At 34.3% G+C, this 18,266-nt stretch overlaps 2 protein-coding genes across 2 annotated transcripts; one reads left to right on the top strand and one right to left on the bottom strand.

Moving 5' to 3' along the window:
* Positions 1–6,018: 6,018 nt before the first annotated feature.
* Positions 6,019–9,456, bottom strand: LOC132551602 (cancer-related nucleoside-triphosphatase-like). Its single transcript, XM_060215766.1, has 5 exons — positions 9,289–9,456; positions 8,708–8,876; positions 7,447–7,540; positions 7,101–7,295; positions 6,019–6,104 (listed from the first exon to the last, which is right to left on the bottom strand). The coding sequence occupies exons 1-5, from the start codon at positions 9,335–9,337 to the stop codon at positions 6,024–6,026; spliced, it is 588 nt and encodes a 195-aa protein (XP_060071749.1). The 5' UTR covers positions 9,338–9,456; the 3' UTR covers positions 6,019–6,023.
* Positions 9,457–9,581: 125 nt separating this feature from the next.
* LOC132551162 (leucine-rich repeat-containing protein 57-like) lies at positions 9,582–17,942 on the top strand. The gene is made up of 5 exons (XM_060215272.1): positions 9,582–9,666; positions 12,556–12,691; positions 13,228–13,496; positions 14,042–14,227; positions 14,746–17,942. The coding sequence occupies exons 1-5, from the start codon at positions 9,583–9,585 to the stop codon at positions 14,785–14,787; spliced, it is 717 nt and encodes a 238-aa protein (XP_060071255.1). The 5' UTR covers position 9,582; the 3' UTR covers positions 14,788–17,942.
* The last annotated feature ends 324 nt before the right edge of the window (positions 17,943–18,266 follow it).

Consider the following 18,266-nt stretch of genomic DNA (forward strand, 5'->3'; position numbering starts at 1 on the left):
CCTCTAGAAAATACAATCAATTTAATCCTTTTCCCAATTTTGAATTGATGATACCGCACAAATTGAGAAGATGAAGTTTATTAATCACTTCAGGAGAGTTGAAATGTTTGAACAGAATTACCCTGTTGGCCCCTCTCATAGGCTCGTGTCGTTGAATCGGACCGGTCGTCAATGTCATGGGGTTTTGTCAAATATTTCAATTTTCCAGACCACAGGGTAAGCTTTAATAGTTTTTGTTTTGCATAAACATTTGTTAGAAAAAAATTATTCTTGTATTTGCAAAATTTGAAAAAAAACCGCTAATTTTGACAAATCTTAAAACAACAAAGTCAATGTTCATTTCAAAGCACCGACAAAGTATTAGTGTTCTTTTAGTGATTTTTTCCTCAAAGATGGTCATCTGTTTTCTGATTGCTCGAAACGGTTAAACAGTTCAACATCTTAACTTTCACCAAATCGAATAAAAGCGTAAAAACATGTCTTCCATGTCATGTGACCAGCAATGTCAGATTTCACCGAGTGAAATAAAATTTCATTTCACATATACGTTAAGACCTATCATAAATACCTTTGATTAAAAATCAAAGAAATTCCCAGTCAAAAATCCTTGAACTACTGTTGAAAAGTGTTTAAACCTTCGACATTTTCTAAAATGCGTCTCTTAAGAGCAGTTATAACAAGAGATAGGTCTACATGTCAAGTTTTACAATGTTAGTGGTGTCTATACAGGCTTACTTTTGTGTAGGAAACGTGTTCTTTCGACCCAAATCTAATTGGTACTACATTGTGAATTATACAAAACATTAGCTCATTTCCGTGCACTGTAGTTGCTATTTCCCGATTAAGTATGAGGAAGAAGTTAACTATAAACCACTACACGGAATGTATATTATACGGCTAGATTTTACACATTTGTACGCTTCACCCGAACAAATAATCACTTTGAATTATATAGACCTTATTATCGCCAGCATCTTAATTTGCAAACTTTGCTCGTTGGTTTTTATCATAACTCGTTGAATTTGCGACGGAGAGGATGCTAATTCAGTTTTATTTTTCATGTTTATATTGGAATATTTCTTCATTTGCTATAAGCAAATAAGTCTCCATTGTATCTAACGAGAAAATAGATGATTTATTGTGAAATTCTTACAAATTTATCTCTCTACATCACAGCTATCTCTGGTTCCCCCGAGTCTTTATACCCAAGAGAGCTATTGGTATGGCTGTACTCAATATAGCTAATGGTATGGCACTCCAGCCGTCGTCCGTAAGCTTTAATTAGCTGATTTTGATGACCTTTCATGTTAAAGATCAGTACTAATCAATTTTGATGATTTTTAAGTGAAAATGAAACCAAGATGGCCAAAGTTTATCGATTGGTAACATAGAATTATTATATATTTGTTCTGTCCGACATTTGATGTCCTATATATTGAACTTTGATGTAACTTAATACTGTTTTAAGATATGCATTCGATCATATGTAAAGGATATTCAATATTGAAGACCTATTCGATCTTTGATGACCTAAAAATTGACCTTTCACATAACTTTGAACAGTGTCATAACATGTGCATGCGACACTGAAGAATCCTTTGGCCTTTAACCATTTTGTGACCTACATATGTAATCCGTAATTTTAGAAAATTTGCATTCAAAAACTATCATTATTGACTGCATCTTTGCCATGTAATTAAAAAGTAAGCATTGCTGACCTTTGTTGGACATTAACAATGTTACCTTCTCCTCCATAAAAGTTGACATATGGCTTCAGCGAGACCAACAGAATCGTTTTGTTACATATCCCCAGCGATAAACTGTCAGGGGTGAGCTTTCAGACTTTTTGGCTATTTTTTCATAACGTATTGGCCAATTCCCCTCTCTGTGTGAATCTTGAACTGTTTGTAGCAGTGTAGTGTAATAGCTGTCACGGAAAAGTGTACATTGTCAGTGAACGAGGTCGATGTATTTAAGTGTTAGGAAACAGGATCTGTGACTCCAATTTATACCAGTACAATGTTTGTTCTACTAGTGTCCGTTGTTCTGTTGGGAAGGACAGTAGAATGTTAATAGTATAAAGTACGTTACAAAATCTTACGGAGACATATAGACAGACAGTATGACGGACAGACGGACAGAGAGACAGACACACAGCCTGACAGACAGACAAAGTGAATTTGAATTTCTTAGCTAAGATAGTATTGTTAGCACATTCGAGGTATGTTTGGAGCAAAACATATATACAGAGAATAACATCAGGCTTTTTTTTATGTTGTTTATGATAGATTGCCATCCCTGTGATAGGGCCTACATGTCTCCAATCCAGATTATTGATAGGTGTGTTTCATGGGATCATCACGGCCTATGTATATGCATATCTCCAGGCAAAGTTGAGGTATAAAATGTACCAAGAGAACCAACACAGCCGTGCATATACGACAGATGATATATTTATGATAAATATTTAAAATGTAAAAAAAACTGACCAACATCAATGATATGATTTACAAAGCTCCGAATTGCAGTAAACACGACACTCAAAACTCGTTTCCAATATTCCTCTGATGTCTGGCGGTATCTGTGTTTGGAGAGATACAGGATAACGAGGTATGTGTGGACGACGTTTATGACAGGCATTGTGACCTAAGGGAAAACATATTTTCCAGTGATATGAAATTCGAGGAGTCCAATGCTAGCTCAGTAAGGGCTGGTTACACGTCAGCTCCTGACGACAAGGACACGGAATTTCAGTCCCACGGTCTGTATTGTATCTAGTTCCATGAAATAAAACTGCAAGCATACACATTCGCCGTCCTAGTGTGTCTGTGCATTAGCAGCGGATATACGATGCATGTCAGAATTTTCGCTCTTAATTACTACTACACTGTACTGATATTGGTGTACACTACGACCAACAAACTATCCATCAGGCGTCCAGAAACCTCCCACCCCCGCAAAATAAATAAATAAATAAAAAGAGATAACCCTAGGGAATCTGTATGCAAAGGGAGCTAAACTATTATATCGAAACAGGTGGACATAGAGGTAACATTAAACACGTTTTTTTCCAAATATGAACAGTGAAATAATCGCTTCTATCATACAAAACACGTTCTAGTGTACGTAAACGTGTTCCCGCGGACACAACAAATAAAAAGGTGCCCGATACCTAATTCAATTTAGTATCTGACCAGATAGCTATCACTTAATCACCGTGTGTCTAATGGACGATGGTGGGAAGAAAAATAATTTTCGAAAATTGAATTGAAGCCACAATACAGGGCATAGTTGATGGTCCCTTGTTAAGAGGATAAATGGAAACCTTGTGGATTCATATCACAAATATGGTAAATAAGATGCCCATAGGGCTTGTATCGCTCTAGTGGCTTTGCAAAAGGAAAAAAAAAAAAATTCTATACGTTTTTATTTATCTCCCAATATGGCCATTCCTCTGTCCTGGGGTGTCAGTCAAACCATTTACACAAAAAGCATCTTCACCAAAGGATAGTTCAGATCAAATTCTGACAAAATCATGACGATCTTCTAGCAGAAGGATTTAAAAAAAAAAGATTCACCCTTTTGCGCCCCGCTCCGGATGGCCGAATCCCACCGTTTATGCAAAATTGATTCCCATGTACCCAAGGATGCTTCAGACTAAATTGGGACAGAATTTTAGCATTCCTACTGAGGGATTCCAAAGCAATTTCCCTTTTTTAGTCCTATCTCTCTGGTTCAAAGGTAGGTCATACCCATTGTTAATACAAAATTGTGTCCTTTTCACCCAGGGATATTCCAGACCGAATAGGAAGATGGTCAAGACATTCATACTGAAGGAGGGTTTCGAGGAATGTGCTGTATTTCTCCTATTTGTCCATGCTCCTCCCACCCAGCACCCCCTCCTACACTGAGACCACCATTTATACAAAATTAATTCCCTGTCACAAAAGAATGCTTCAAACCAACATGGAGAAAAAATATTAAAGAATTTTGCACTATTTTTCCCTATTTGGCCCTGCCCTTCTTCATATCTTAGGGGTGGATACCCTCTCCCTCTCACATGCCCCCTTCCCTACCCTAAGGGAAAGAGACCCACAATTAATACAAAATTGATTCACTTCACCAATAGGTTTTTGAGTCCAAATTAGAACAGAATCCAGACATTCTTACAGAAGAAGAAAAAGGATTTATTAATTTTTTTCCAATTTCCTCCTTTTGGGTACCACTCCTCTAGCCACCAAGGGGCCAAGACCACTTTACCAAAGGATTTTTCATATCAAATTGGAAGAGAATTCAGGAATTCCTACAGAAGAAAAAGAATTTAAAAGCCCTATTGGGCCCCAGCCATCTAGCATCCAGGGGGTCAGTATCTATTGTGATTACAAAAACGATTCCCCTTCACCAAAGGATGTTCCAGATCAAATTCAAACATTAATCATTTATACAAATCAAATCCAATTCACCCAGTCATGCTTCAGACTAAATTAAGACAAAACCTAGTGGGCATTCCTAGATAAGAAGGATTTTAAAGAATTTGTTTCATTATCCTTATTGAGCCTCACTTCTCTAGCCTACAGGGGGCCCAGACAAGCTATTATTATAAAAATGATTCCCTTTAACCAAAGGATTCTTCAGACCGAATTGGGACCGAGTCCGAAGATTAATACAGAATAAGGATTTTCGATAATCCCTTTTTTCCCACATTGGGTTAAGCCCTTCTTGCCAAATGGGGTAGAGATACACTGTTTATGCAAAAATACGCCTTTATCTAAGGGTGCATCATACCATATTGGTACAGAATCTTAGCAATCCTACAGAAGAAGGATTAACACAGTCCTACAAGAGAAGAACAATCTTTATTATTGACACATTGTCAACATGTTTCGACCGCTAGGCGGCCGTCATCAGGTCCAAAGTTTGATTCAGAACGAAGTTTGACAAAATCTTAACATCTGTCACCAGGTGTATAAGCCAGAGGAAACCTGGACCAAACATCTGTAAGACAAAATGTCTAATGTTGGGTTTAGGAGCCAGAGGACAGACAAGTGCATACACATGTAGCAAGATGCTTTCACTATTAATGTATAAATATAGGAGGAGGAGGAGGCAGCGAGGAAGTTGTCACTATCACACATGCTGTCTGTGTGTCAAGCCATGAATAATAGCCTCATTTGTAGTTGAAACTGAGTACTAAGATTGTTTGTTGTAGATTATCATAATATTAACTGGTAAAATCCTTGACAAGATCAACTAATGAATATAACTCATTACGATACCACACAACCTTATCTGTACAGGTGTACAATAGTACAAACTGTTGTATTCAGTTCTTCAGTGTTATTTTGTTTTCGGTAGCTACATTAGCTTGCCATAAGGTGGCTACCAACATTTTGGATATCTTTTATTTCCTATTGAATTGCTATAATTTTAGAGCAAACACTATATGTATAAGAGACCAGGGGGAATCTACAAATCAAATATGAGAAAGTTCCTTCCAGATCCACTAAAAAAATGCACAACTACGGACCATGAAGGACCTACACATAAAATCAACCACAACTCACCAAGAAATAATGATAAACTCATTTTCAAAAAATCTCACAGCCAGTTTTCCTCCCAATCAGTCCAAAAACTAAGCTAATTAAAGACAAGTAGTGACAATGGGGGGTACACATAACTAATCACAGAAATAGGAATAACAAGGATTGTTTAATAGATGAAGGATTGTTGATGGACCCTCAACAAAGCATGATTTGAACTGCCCACCTTCTGATGACAGTATTACGATGTCACCAGAACACTGACGTTCATTGATGAGATTATACCTGGCAATGGGAGGAGTCTTAGATATGGAAAACCTGTAACTAACTAACGAAATAAATTCTTTCTTTGGTGACTTTAAGAGAACAGTCCCCATCATTATCTAAATATACATGCAGTTCTTACTTGTCTGTTTTATATCAAGGTCTCTTTCTAATTAGTGTAGGTAGTTATAAAGTAGAAAAACAAATACCCGAGTAGTATTAACCTCCGTGACATTTTATTGAGTCCATCACAGCTGTCATTACATCTCCAAATATAGAATCTCTGTTTGACTGGGACAACTGTAAACAAAACAAAAGATAATTAATTTGTTGCAGTCATCAACAATACAAAACTTACTGGGACACATGTAAACAAACAGGCTATATAAACAGTGTTGTCCCTGTCATCAACAATACAAAACTAACTGGGACACTTGTAAACAAAACAGGAGATAAATAGTGTTGTCCCAGTCATCAACAATACAAAACTAACTGGGACACATGTAAACAAACAGGCTATATAAACAGTGTTGTCTCAGTCATCAACTATACAAAACTAACTAGGACACATGTTAACAAAACAGGATATAAACAGTGTTGTCCCAGTCATCAACAATAGAAAACTAACTGGGACACCTGTTAACAAAACAGGATATAAACAGTGTTGTCCCAGTCATCAACAATACAAATCTAACTGGGACACCTATAAACAAAACAGGAGATAAACAGTGTTGTCCCAGTTATCAACAATACAAAACTAACTGGGACACCTGTAAACAAACAGGCTATATAAACAGTGTTGTCCCAGTCATCAACAATATAAAACTAACTGGGACACATGTAAATAAACAGGCTATATAAACAGTGTTGTCCCAGTCATCAACAATACAAAACTAACTGGAACATCTGTAAACAAAACAGGAGATAACAGTGTTGTCCCAGTCATCAACAATACAAAACTAACTGGGACACCTATAAACAAACAGGCTATATAAACAGTGTTGTCCCAGTCATCAACAATAGAAAACTAACTGGGACACCTGTAAACAAACAGGATATAAACAGTGTTGTCCCAGTCAAGAACCACAAAAGATTTCTTCTAAGCAATCAAAATATATATGGTTTGATTTATTCAATGGTTCATTGGACAGCTTTGCAATGATTTCATTCAAAATAAATATACCAAAGTGTTTGATATTATATTCATATAGTGTCAACTTTATATAAAATCATGTTACTTTGTATTGCTTTATTATTGTTATGTTTAACTCAAGTTATATATAAACATATACTCACTGTAAAAAGAACAGCATCTGACCGCTGCCGGACCTCCTCCACTAGAGGTATAGGTCTTCCTTTGGCTATAGGGATGGTAGCAATCACTGTTGTGTTTGCAGAACTTAATAAATCCCGAACAACCCTCACAAATGTCTGACTAAACAACTCCATCTTCCCGATTTCATCAATCACAAAAATGTTGTGCTGACCTTCCTGAAATATAATAGAGTAATATCTATGTATCAAAAGACTGGTGTAAAAACAAAAAAAACCTATTTCATCCAAGTTCAATTCTTTGACCACTCCAGTGTGAACTAACAATGTATTAGGAAAAAGAGTTTTACATATGGAAATGTGTGCATACCTTTCTTTTCAGTGTAGGTAGTGCTGTTGTCTCAAAGGTGTGTAACTGGACCACATATTTCCCCACAGTGTGTTGCCTCCCAACAGGTACATCACTGAGGAGAAAACATCAGACTATAATAATGATAAACATGCATTGCCTCCCGACAGGTACATCACTGAGGAGAAAACATCAGACTATGATAATGATAAACATGCATTGTCTTTCTACAGGTACATCACTGAGGAGTAAACATCAGACTATAATAATGATAAACATGCATGGTCTTCCCACAGGTACACCAATAAGGAGTAAACATCAAACTATTGTAATTATAAGAAATCAGTGTATATTATTATACATTTTTGTTAAAGACACATGTCTCCACTGGAGTACACCTGGAGATGCATTAACTAATCACAAAAATCACTGAAACAGCTAAAGATGAAGGCAGGTAAAGTGTAACAGGGTTGTTGTATTGCATGTGATTTGCATTAAACACTGTACATACAAAAATTTTGATAAACTTTTAAAATGCATTCAATAGATGTAGCATTACAAGTGGAAGAAACTTGATAATTCTCCATCAAAGCTTGCTGCAGGGCCAATATCTAGCCAACATCTCATTTGAACGATGTCAGCCATTGATCTTGACCATGTGTTAAGTTTATTCATTACTCTTACAAATGATCCTTAATCTGGAGTTAACTGAAGCCTTTGCCTCCATGTGGTACCTGGTGTTAGCTGAGGGGAGTGGTGCTCTCTTTCCAGACCATGTGAAGTATTACAATGTACCCCGAGTTAACTGAAGCCAGTGGTGCTCTCCTCCCTGACCATGTGACTCATAACCTAGTGATGTTTTACCTAGTGTTAACTGAAACCAGTAGTGCTCTCCTCCCTGACCATGTGACACATAACCTAGTGTTAACTGAAACCAGTAGTGCTCTCCTCCCTGACCATGTGACACATAACCTAGTGTTAACTGAAGCCAGTTGTGCTCTCTTCCCTGACCATGTGATGTATAAACTAGTGTTAACTGAAGCCAATGATTATCATTTTCCCCTGGCCATGTGGTGTATTACCTGGTGTTAACTGAAAGCAGTAGAGCTCTCTCATCTGACCACGTGGTCTATTACCTGGTGTTAACTGTGGTGTATTACCTGGTGTTAAAGGAAGCCAACAGTGCTCTCTCTTCCCTGACCATGTGATGTGTTACCTGGTGTTACCTGGTGTTAACTGAAGCCAACAGTGCTCTCTCTTCCCTGACCATGTGATGTGTTACCTGGTATTTACAGAAGCTAATGGTGCTCTTTCCCCTGACAATGTGACAACATCAAATCCAACTCTCTGTCTGCCTTCCCTTCTCTCCTCTGTATAAAACCCTCTACACTCCACTCCAGATTTTACCAGATGATCACAAACTTTGTGTATCAATGTTGTTTTTCCTATCCCTATGGAAAATAAAATCCACATAGGAGTGATTCAATAGGCAATAAGATTGAATAAGAGATATATTTTGTATGGTATGTACCAATAACTCTTTAATACTAAAGTCACTCTTCAACATTGATTATACTTGCTCTAATTCAGTGGTATAATAAAAGTTAAAAGGCTAATGTTGTTTTAAAGTTCAATATTTCAGTCTTTTTCATTCTTACTTTTATTTTTAATGTTTTAATCAACTTAATTAGAATGGATTCAATATGAATTATGAGTACTTTAACATAGGGATAATAATTTCACACCATGTCTTGGAACCTGAGAGCAGGATGTGCCTACCCGTCTAGTCTACATGTAATTAATTGATCTGTGATGAAGACACGTCTTCTTGGCAGATCTACATACAGTGGTACTTCATTTTACCTGGGGGACCTGTGAGGAGGACGTGTCTTGCAACATTTCCTGTTGTCATGGTACAATCTGTTCGTCAATCTGGTAAAAAGAATTCGAGATACCAACGTGTGTTTTGATTATTAGAACAGCTTTCGTAGAAAAGTGGCTTACATCGCAGTTTTTACGAACCATCACATCAAATCAACAGCTCGGATCGAATGCGCCCAGTGCAATCTACATCATCTAAACGTTTTGAAGACAAGCCAATCTTGACTCAAAAGTGAAGCGTATTTTTTACTAAGACAATAATGAAAAACTGTCAAAATGGGAAATTCTAATATAAAACAACATATTGACACAGCACAGAAAACTGGAGCTTGCCAACTATGTAAACTCGGACTAAAGGAGGTAATAACGAGTTGAGAGTCGAATTTCTTTAGACGAAACATGGTGATTATTTACGTGTATGCAATGATCATGACACTAACACCGTAAGTCATGACGGACCACAATTACCTCAATGATCTGCACGAAAAAAAGAGACAAACTTATAGATATTTCAGAAAGAAAATGATCAAATTTACCCCTGGCCGAGAAGTATATACATAAATACTTATACTAGTGAGACGAAATTAGATTGTTATATTTGAATTGTAATGTGGCTTTCGAGATTAAGATATTTCGTCCACAACGTCGAGGTTTAAACTAACGAGGTCACAGTTTTTGTTGTTTTTTTCCCTTTCCTTTTGATGGATTTCCCTCCATTTGGGTATCTGTTAAGCTCCATGTGTAATATACTCATTTATGTTTCAGCCCCAATATATATGCAACTTTGACTAAGACATAGAAGAGAAGAACGAATTTTTTGCCTGTACTGCAAGGATAAAGAAACGCAACTTCATTAATTGTAAAAATGTTTTGTATTGAAATACAGTGTAGTATAAAAAGTGAAAGGAATATCATGGCACCCTACCTAATCCCCTGATAAATGTTAAAATCCATCATCCATGACAGAAAACGTATCCACATCATGTGTGCCTTAATTACCAATATACTGTGACTGTACAAATGCTCTTTTCCATTCTGTTTCTGACTACCATCAGGTTTGACATGAAAGATTTGGGGATGGATTGGTTATTTAACATCTGTACGCTATCGAGATGAGATCATGAGGCCTCATGTTTTGCCTTTCATTACATTATACCATTTAACCTTTCAGCATGATAATACTAAGCCACATGTTGTAAAAGTTTGTAGGGACTTTATTGAAATCTAGATCATTGTCCTGATAAGTTGGCCTTCATATAGCCCTGAAGTGTCTCAAATCGAACACTTGTTGGATGAGTAAGAAAAAAAAGAACTTCAGAATTGAGAAACTTCCTAAATAACCTCTGCTAATTGGCAGACACACTTACGGAGGAATGAATTAACATTCCTCTAAGGACAGAAAATGCCATAATGAACTTAATGCCATGCAGAATTTGTTTGGGAAGGACACACAACTACTGTTATTTCAACTTTATTTACATTAGGGTACCCTAATTCATGACAGCCTAATGAATTCCTCATTTGTTAAAACTGAACTTGCCTAAAGATGGTATCATTTTTTGGTATTGATATAAAAGTGGTTAAAATTCAATCTTTGCAAATAGATTTTTGCTATGTTATCTTTAAAGTACTTTCAAGTAAATTTTCCAAATGATGCATATATTTAGGCTTTAATGCATGGCATTGGTAATAAAATGACCTAAACTACATGTACAGTATTTCAACTTCTTAAGCATACATGTACTTAGAATTTGCAAGACATTCTTGTTCATAGCTTTTGCTAGCCTAGATATGTTTTCACAACATTTAGTTGTGATTAGGATTGAATGCTGTGGCAGAGTGCTAATAATTTGACACATTATTCATCTTTATAAATCAGCTCTGTCATTTCCTGAGTACCCAAGGAACAAAAATCCTTGGTTATTACAATGCTTCAGCCCAGGAGATACTAGACTGATATTTCAAAATAAAGAAATTCTGAAGGAAATGTCTTTAAATTTAACACCACAATGTAATATATTTCATTTAAATTTCAAGCGATTTCATGTTAAGGCAGTTACTTGTCCAAGCCCCTATATAGAGATTTTTGAAATAGATAAGTTTGTTTGAGGGTAAAATGAAGTACTAATGGATTTCAGAGTTCTGGATTTGTGAATAAATCTGCATGCTAATTCCAAGCAATTAACTGATCGAAGCGTTAGGATATTTAAAATACATGCATGTGTGTTGGTGAAACCCACCGAAGCATACTGTTTTCCATTAATGGGAACACAAGTGTTGTCCAATTAAGAAATAGAAATGAACCTCATGATCTTATTGCAAAAATATTGGAAAGGTGCCAAGCTAGATGCCATCACAACAAATTAAATGCTGTGGTCGATCGTCTGAAAGGATGCATTTCAATTTATGTATATTTACAGTTTCAACACTGAAATAAGCCCAGGGGGCAAAAACATTACTTCTGACATGAATGATAGTCTGGTCTTACTGAATTGTAAATATTTTAGCAGTATCTGCTAATCTTTTTCTAGCACACTATTTGTGTTGCCTCTGATTTTACAACAAAAAATTGACAGTTTCCATATGTTAGTGTTTATCAATCATTGTGGATACAAAAAATAATTACTGCACTCATTTGACAAAAATTGATTATGCTTTGAAATTGATTTTGCCAAATTAAGGACATTTACACTGCATAATTCTGTGTAGTTTACAGAAGACTGATATACCAGGTATACTATATATAGTGTAGAATTTAATTTGTTGGGATTACTACTGAAATTGTAACAGATATATGTAGGCTTATTACAAGTTTATTGCCAAATACATACACGTATAGTAAGTAAAGCATTCCCAATTTTTCAATGATAATTACGACCTGAAATTCCTATAAAACTATACATCATATAGTCCTCATTTTTAATGTTCAAAACTACTTGGGTGATGGATACTAACATTTGCAATGCAAGTATATCTTTGCTGACTGCAACATGGTATAATGTCTATGCCATTGTTTTTCCTCACTTGACTTTACAACAGCATGTGCTTTCATGAACTCGGAAAATGCTGTAAGGTTTAAAAGGAAATGATAAATTATTGTGGATTTTTCACAAAATAACACATTTTAGGGATGGGAACCCAACATTTTTTCAACTGTAAAACAGGGGAAAAAGAACTACCCGTACATTAAGTCATAACAATCTATTTATTTTAAATTTCATTGTATTTTTTTTTACTGTTTTGTTGTAGTTTCCTGAAGATCTACAAAGGCTGACCAAAAATCTTAGAACACTTGATTTGTCAGAAAATAAAATACCTTTGATACCACCAGTTATTGGATCATTCTCCTTGTTAAAAAATGTCAACTTAAGCAAAAATAGATTGGGTAAGTAGAGGTGTTTTTATTTTTCAAACATATGATTGGCTTGATGTAAAATCTATAAATGATTATTATTTCCATAGTAATGCTTTTGTTTTTAGTATAATTAACTTTGAATATTAGAATAGATGAAAAATAAATCATACTTGCATTAAATAATAGTCATGGACAAGACATTTAATCTTCTATTCTTATATGTACTAGATCATTTCTGATAAGTACACTTTAAAACATTGAAGTTTAAATGAAATATTTTCATGTGACAAAAATATTAGTGAATTGGGCATTAATTTATCCACTTTTTCATCGGTTTGTCCATCTATGATACATCATAATTTTTTTTACTTTACATTATAAACTGTACTTATATGATAAATGATTTACCATACATGATTTGACAAATTTTGCAGCATGTGAAAAGTTGCTAGTCTCAAGGAAAAAAATTTAAGTGATAAATGTTTTCGTAGTAACTTGACAATATGATCATATGGTACATCAATTGGTACATGAATGAAATGACATATTTATTTTCTTTCTTCTAGAATCACTTCCAGCTGAATTTGGGAATTTGAAAAAGCTGGAATCTTTGTCATTGGAAAGCAATTGCCTAACGTCAATTCCAGAATCCCTAACAAAACTTGCTAGTTTACGTACACTGAATTTATCAGACAATAGATTGAAATCATTTCCTAAACAAGTGTGTGTACTGAGACAGTTGGATGCGTTAGATCTGTCTAAGAACAAAATTACAGTTTTGCCTGATGATTTGGAACAGTGTCAAGCTATAGAACTCAATCTCAACCAGAACCAGGTCAGTAAATTTGTCTGTACCATAGTTATAGAAATACATGTATCTCCAAAATGTTAAAGACCAGTTTGTTGAGGAATCGGCGATGATCAGACAACAGGTGCTTAAAATCTCTCTGAAGATGATTAGAAATAACAGTATCAGTGGTGTTTAATTTGACACTTACAAGAAATATAAAATGTGTTTGGAATGAAGAAAAGATATGACCATTTTAGTCTCAGTTATCTCCCTTCCGGAATATATTCATGAAAAATGTTTAAGCAATTTTGAAAAAGAGAGTTGGAAAATATATTGCTATGCTAGAAGGGTTTGCTCCGTGTGAAATTTAAATCAGCTTTTAAAGAAAATATGAATTATTCAATTATGTTCATTACAATTTTTCTTGCTGTATTCAGAAATGAGAAGTTCATTTTTAGAAAAATAAAATTTCATACTTTAATAATTTTGTTTTGAAAATTGATAAATCTGTTGTGGTAAAGGGAGTCTAGATATAACCACTTTCATCTGTAATATTGAAACTATTGATGCCATGTTTTTGAATGTTATAGATTTCTGGTCTGCCTGAAAGCTTAACGTCATGTCCTCGATTGAAAGTATTAAGAGTTGAAGAAAATTGTCTGGAGATCTCTGCCTTTTCTCCACGGATAATGAAGGAGTCCAACATTGCACTGTTAGCAGTAGAAGGCAACGTATTTGATATGAAGGCCTTTAATAATCTGGATGGCTATGATGAGGTAACTTGTTTGTTGGGTCTATAGTCCTCACTTTTATATAAATCTTATTGTTAGACAGATGATATGTCTTGTACTGTTCCTTGCCAACCCAGTTCACAAATTTACACTATTTTTATCTTTTATATACTCTTGCAAGGTATGCAGTTACATAACTTAATTACCAATTAAAATTTTACACTTTTAATTCACTAGCATGACAAAAGTTACACAAACTACACATCTGAGAGTTGTTTCTCTTAAATCTTTAAAGTTATTTTTTTTAATTTAAGCACTTTCAGTCAGACACCCTGTATGAATCACAGACAGTGATAATAATGATATGGTTTCTTTGACGAAAATAGACTTATTTACAGAATGATGTTGTGAATAAATGATATGTACCATGCATAAACATAGTCCTGTTTTGGAATGGAGATGATACCTTAGAACTGTATAAGAATGCACAGCTACAACTGTGATATGTTGCTACAGTGACATCCCTAAACATGTTAAAGTTTTCTTCATTTTCTTTATTTCAGTATATGGAAAGATACACAGCAACAAAGAAAAAATTCAACTGAAGAATAACATGAGTCTGGATTTAAATGGATTCTGTTTAAGTCACCATAACATATATACTTTGTATAAACATGTATTTTAAAGTCACACCATATATGGTGAGCATATAAGTTTTGATGCTTCAGATTAAGTGCATCATTAAATTAAACTTTAAACACATGACAAATAGAATATTGGCTTCAAACAATGTAATTAAAAGGTAATTAGCACACTCTTATTTAAGTAAAATCAAAAAAATTATATCTAATCATGAATTTTTATAGTGTGCGATACTAAAACTTTTAAAAGGATCACAGTGTAGTTACTCAGTGCAAGAAATTGATAATTTTGAAAACAGTGATACCCGACTCTGATATTTATTGATTTTGTAAAGATCCAATCCATATGTTTTTTTTTTCCTAAAGCAGATTTTACAGAAAAAGGTTGTGTAAAAAACTTTTATTTAAGAAGTTTTGTTAAAGTAGATTGTACCACTGTGTTTCAAGTTATTCCCACATCATACTTCATGTATGTATTAAAAAATGTATTATGCACATGTTAAAGTTATGAAGAAAGAAGTGGAATATGTCAAATATAAGTAAAGTCTTTTTCCCCAGTTACATGTGTATTTCATGAGAACATAGTATAACTGTTACATATGTATTAAGTTATTTCTCCCGTATCTGCACAAGTTTGTGGATTAGAAACCCTAGCTGTAATTATACATACATTGTAAGTGCACTTATTGACCCCTTTCTACATTTTGTTTTTTGAGGCAAAAATGTTCTGTAAGAAATCTATTGACATTCGCAAATGTAACTTTGTGTTAAGGATGCCATTATATTGATATTTTTATCAGCTGAAGAATTTCAAACCACAAATCTGGTATATTTTATGTGATGGAGGTAAAGATATTGAACAAACTCCCTGTGATACTTTTCCAATAAGCTTTATTCTAAAGTACTCATTACTGTATTTTTTCTGCTCTTTATATATATGTTCTTCATAAATACATGTTTTACCTAGGAAACTGACATTTTTTTTCCGGTGTTTTGTTATTAACGGTTTTAACCAGATTTTTATAGAAGCAAGAGTATGGCACAATTACCTTAGTATATGGGATAGTAAAAGTCAACCCTCAGGCAAAAATGTTTGGCAGAAGTCATTTTAAAGCCTTGGTTTTGACCCACATTTTACCCCTTAACAATCCCTCCTATCCACATGTGGGAAACTTATAAGACTTGTATATATCTTACATAAAGTTATACATGTATCGTTGATGACTGTATATGTCTGCAACATGTTGAAATTTCAGCACTTTCTCAACCATGAATGGGGTATCTTAAGCAAAATTTAATAACTGGTATGGTGATGAATAAAGATACTTTAAAACTAAAGGAGAAAAACGACTTAGTTTTGGAACAACAATAGTGGAACCAGTGTATTATATGCAGTGTACATATGTATATAAATGGATGTCAAGGTATATGTACCCTTATCATTCCCATAATAAATGTCAGGTCAGAATTCATTATACCTTTAGAAGAATAATGTATGCTGATGTATGTTGTATGTTACTATTAAGTATGTCTGTGCAATATATATGTATATGTTGTCTTATGTCTACAGTGTTCTGTTTACATGTGTAAAGACTGTTGATTGTGTAAATTCATTTAAGTTCATTTGTAAAATGTTTCTACGTACATGTATATTTCCCCCCTCCCCCAACACGCACCATTTTTTTTACTTTTATATTTTTGAAAAACATTTTTTTTTCAGTAACTGACAACATTAAACATATTTTTCAATGTATAAAACTTTTGGCATGCAATTAATTATATACCAGATATGTTATCCTGAGCTATATTGTGGAATATGTTGAAAGAACTCAAATTTACTTCATTGTAAAGAGGAACACTTGAAATACAGAGATTAAGTGATTGATATGTCAATGACAGGTATAGAATGGTGTGATGGTGCTATTGCTGATAAACTCACTAAACCCAAAAGGACTTTTCAAATAAGTTTGTTAATTTAAATAAATGTAGCAATGTTTGATAAAACAATAATCAATTATGATTAAATTTTATTATTTTCCCCAAATATTTTTTGGGGAGCACATAGTTGCCATTTTATCTGTTTGTCCATCCTTCTTTCATTTACTTTGTTAGTCTAACCATCAGTTCTTTTGTTTATGGAGAATAATTTTGTCCACAGTTAAGTAAGGATCATGAGTCAAGTATCAAATCCAGGGTCCACATTCCTTTAGTTATAAAGTTAGTGCCTTGTGTTCATTTCCAGAGTATAATTCTGGGGTTGCACGTGTATATGTGTATACATTGATCGTACTAAGACAATGTGCAGCGAACAACAGTCAAGGCCCACAACCTCTTTATTACAGAGTTACTTCCCTTTGCTAAAATCTTTTGTCACAGCATAACTTTGCTTTTGCATGTAAACCAGGATAATAAGTTTTGGTGTATTCATTTGTCATACTAAGATGATGTGCAGTGTACCAATGTCAGAGCCAGGAACCCCTTAATGATGTAATTATTGCCCTTTGTTAAACTTTTATTTCCAATAAAGTTCTTGGAGAGCATTCATCAGTTTCACTGTTACTCTCGTTTCATAAATTATTTATTCATTATGTCAAGCCATTTTTTTCTCGCGTTAACTTTAGACGTCACAATAATTGTCACATGATTGAATGATATTGTAGTCTTAGAAAAAAAAATTCATTTTATTTCTATACCATGTAATGCAGAGATGCAGGGCACGTTTAAATGTTTATTGTATGCACTACTGGTCAGCAGGATAACAGTTAATCACCTAGGGATATTTCTAGAACTGATTTCTGTATGTGTATGTTATTGTTGTCATAATGCTATCAAATGTCATTTTGTAGAACATTTGGTCTTAGTTGTAAACAACCCTGTGTATTAGTACTCGTCTTAATGGGACTGAAATCAAAGAAAAATTCCCGGTATAGAATACATTCATTCTCCGATTATTCGGAGTCAGGCCAAGCGTTTTGCAGAAGTCGAAACATATTTTCTATGACAGGTCTTGATTAGCTAAACTATAAGTATTTTTTTCTTAGTCATAATAACTAGAAATAAATTGGTTTGATGCCTTAAGTTCTCTTTAAAGAGAAGTTTTGAAGTAAGATGACTTTGTATATATATATATATATATATATATGTTTAAAATGCTATAAGCTATAATTATTAAACATCAGATAGTTGTTTTGTAGGCCATAATTTAGTATTTTGTTATAAAATTGAACAACACACCGCAACAATAGCACATATTGTGCGGGGATAAAAATCGTCAAGATTACTAGAGGTGATGGTCTACAATGTTTTATGTCAAAGTCAGATATGTCCCTTGAACGTCATTTTAGGCGGATTTTTTCATTACAAGCCATATTTCCTTGTATAATCATAGATTCATTGTGTCATTGATATAACCTATATGAAAACATTAAAACTAATATGTCCCA

The sequence above is a fragment of the Ylistrum balloti genome, unplaced genomic scaffold, assembly GCF_031769215.1.
Source record: "Ylistrum balloti isolate Yb309-2 unplaced genomic scaffold, AGI_CSIRO_Ybal_v1 Utg369626, whole genome shotgun sequence".
Lineage (NCBI taxonomy): Eukaryota > Metazoa > Mollusca > Bivalvia > Pectinida > Pectinidae > Ylistrum > Ylistrum balloti.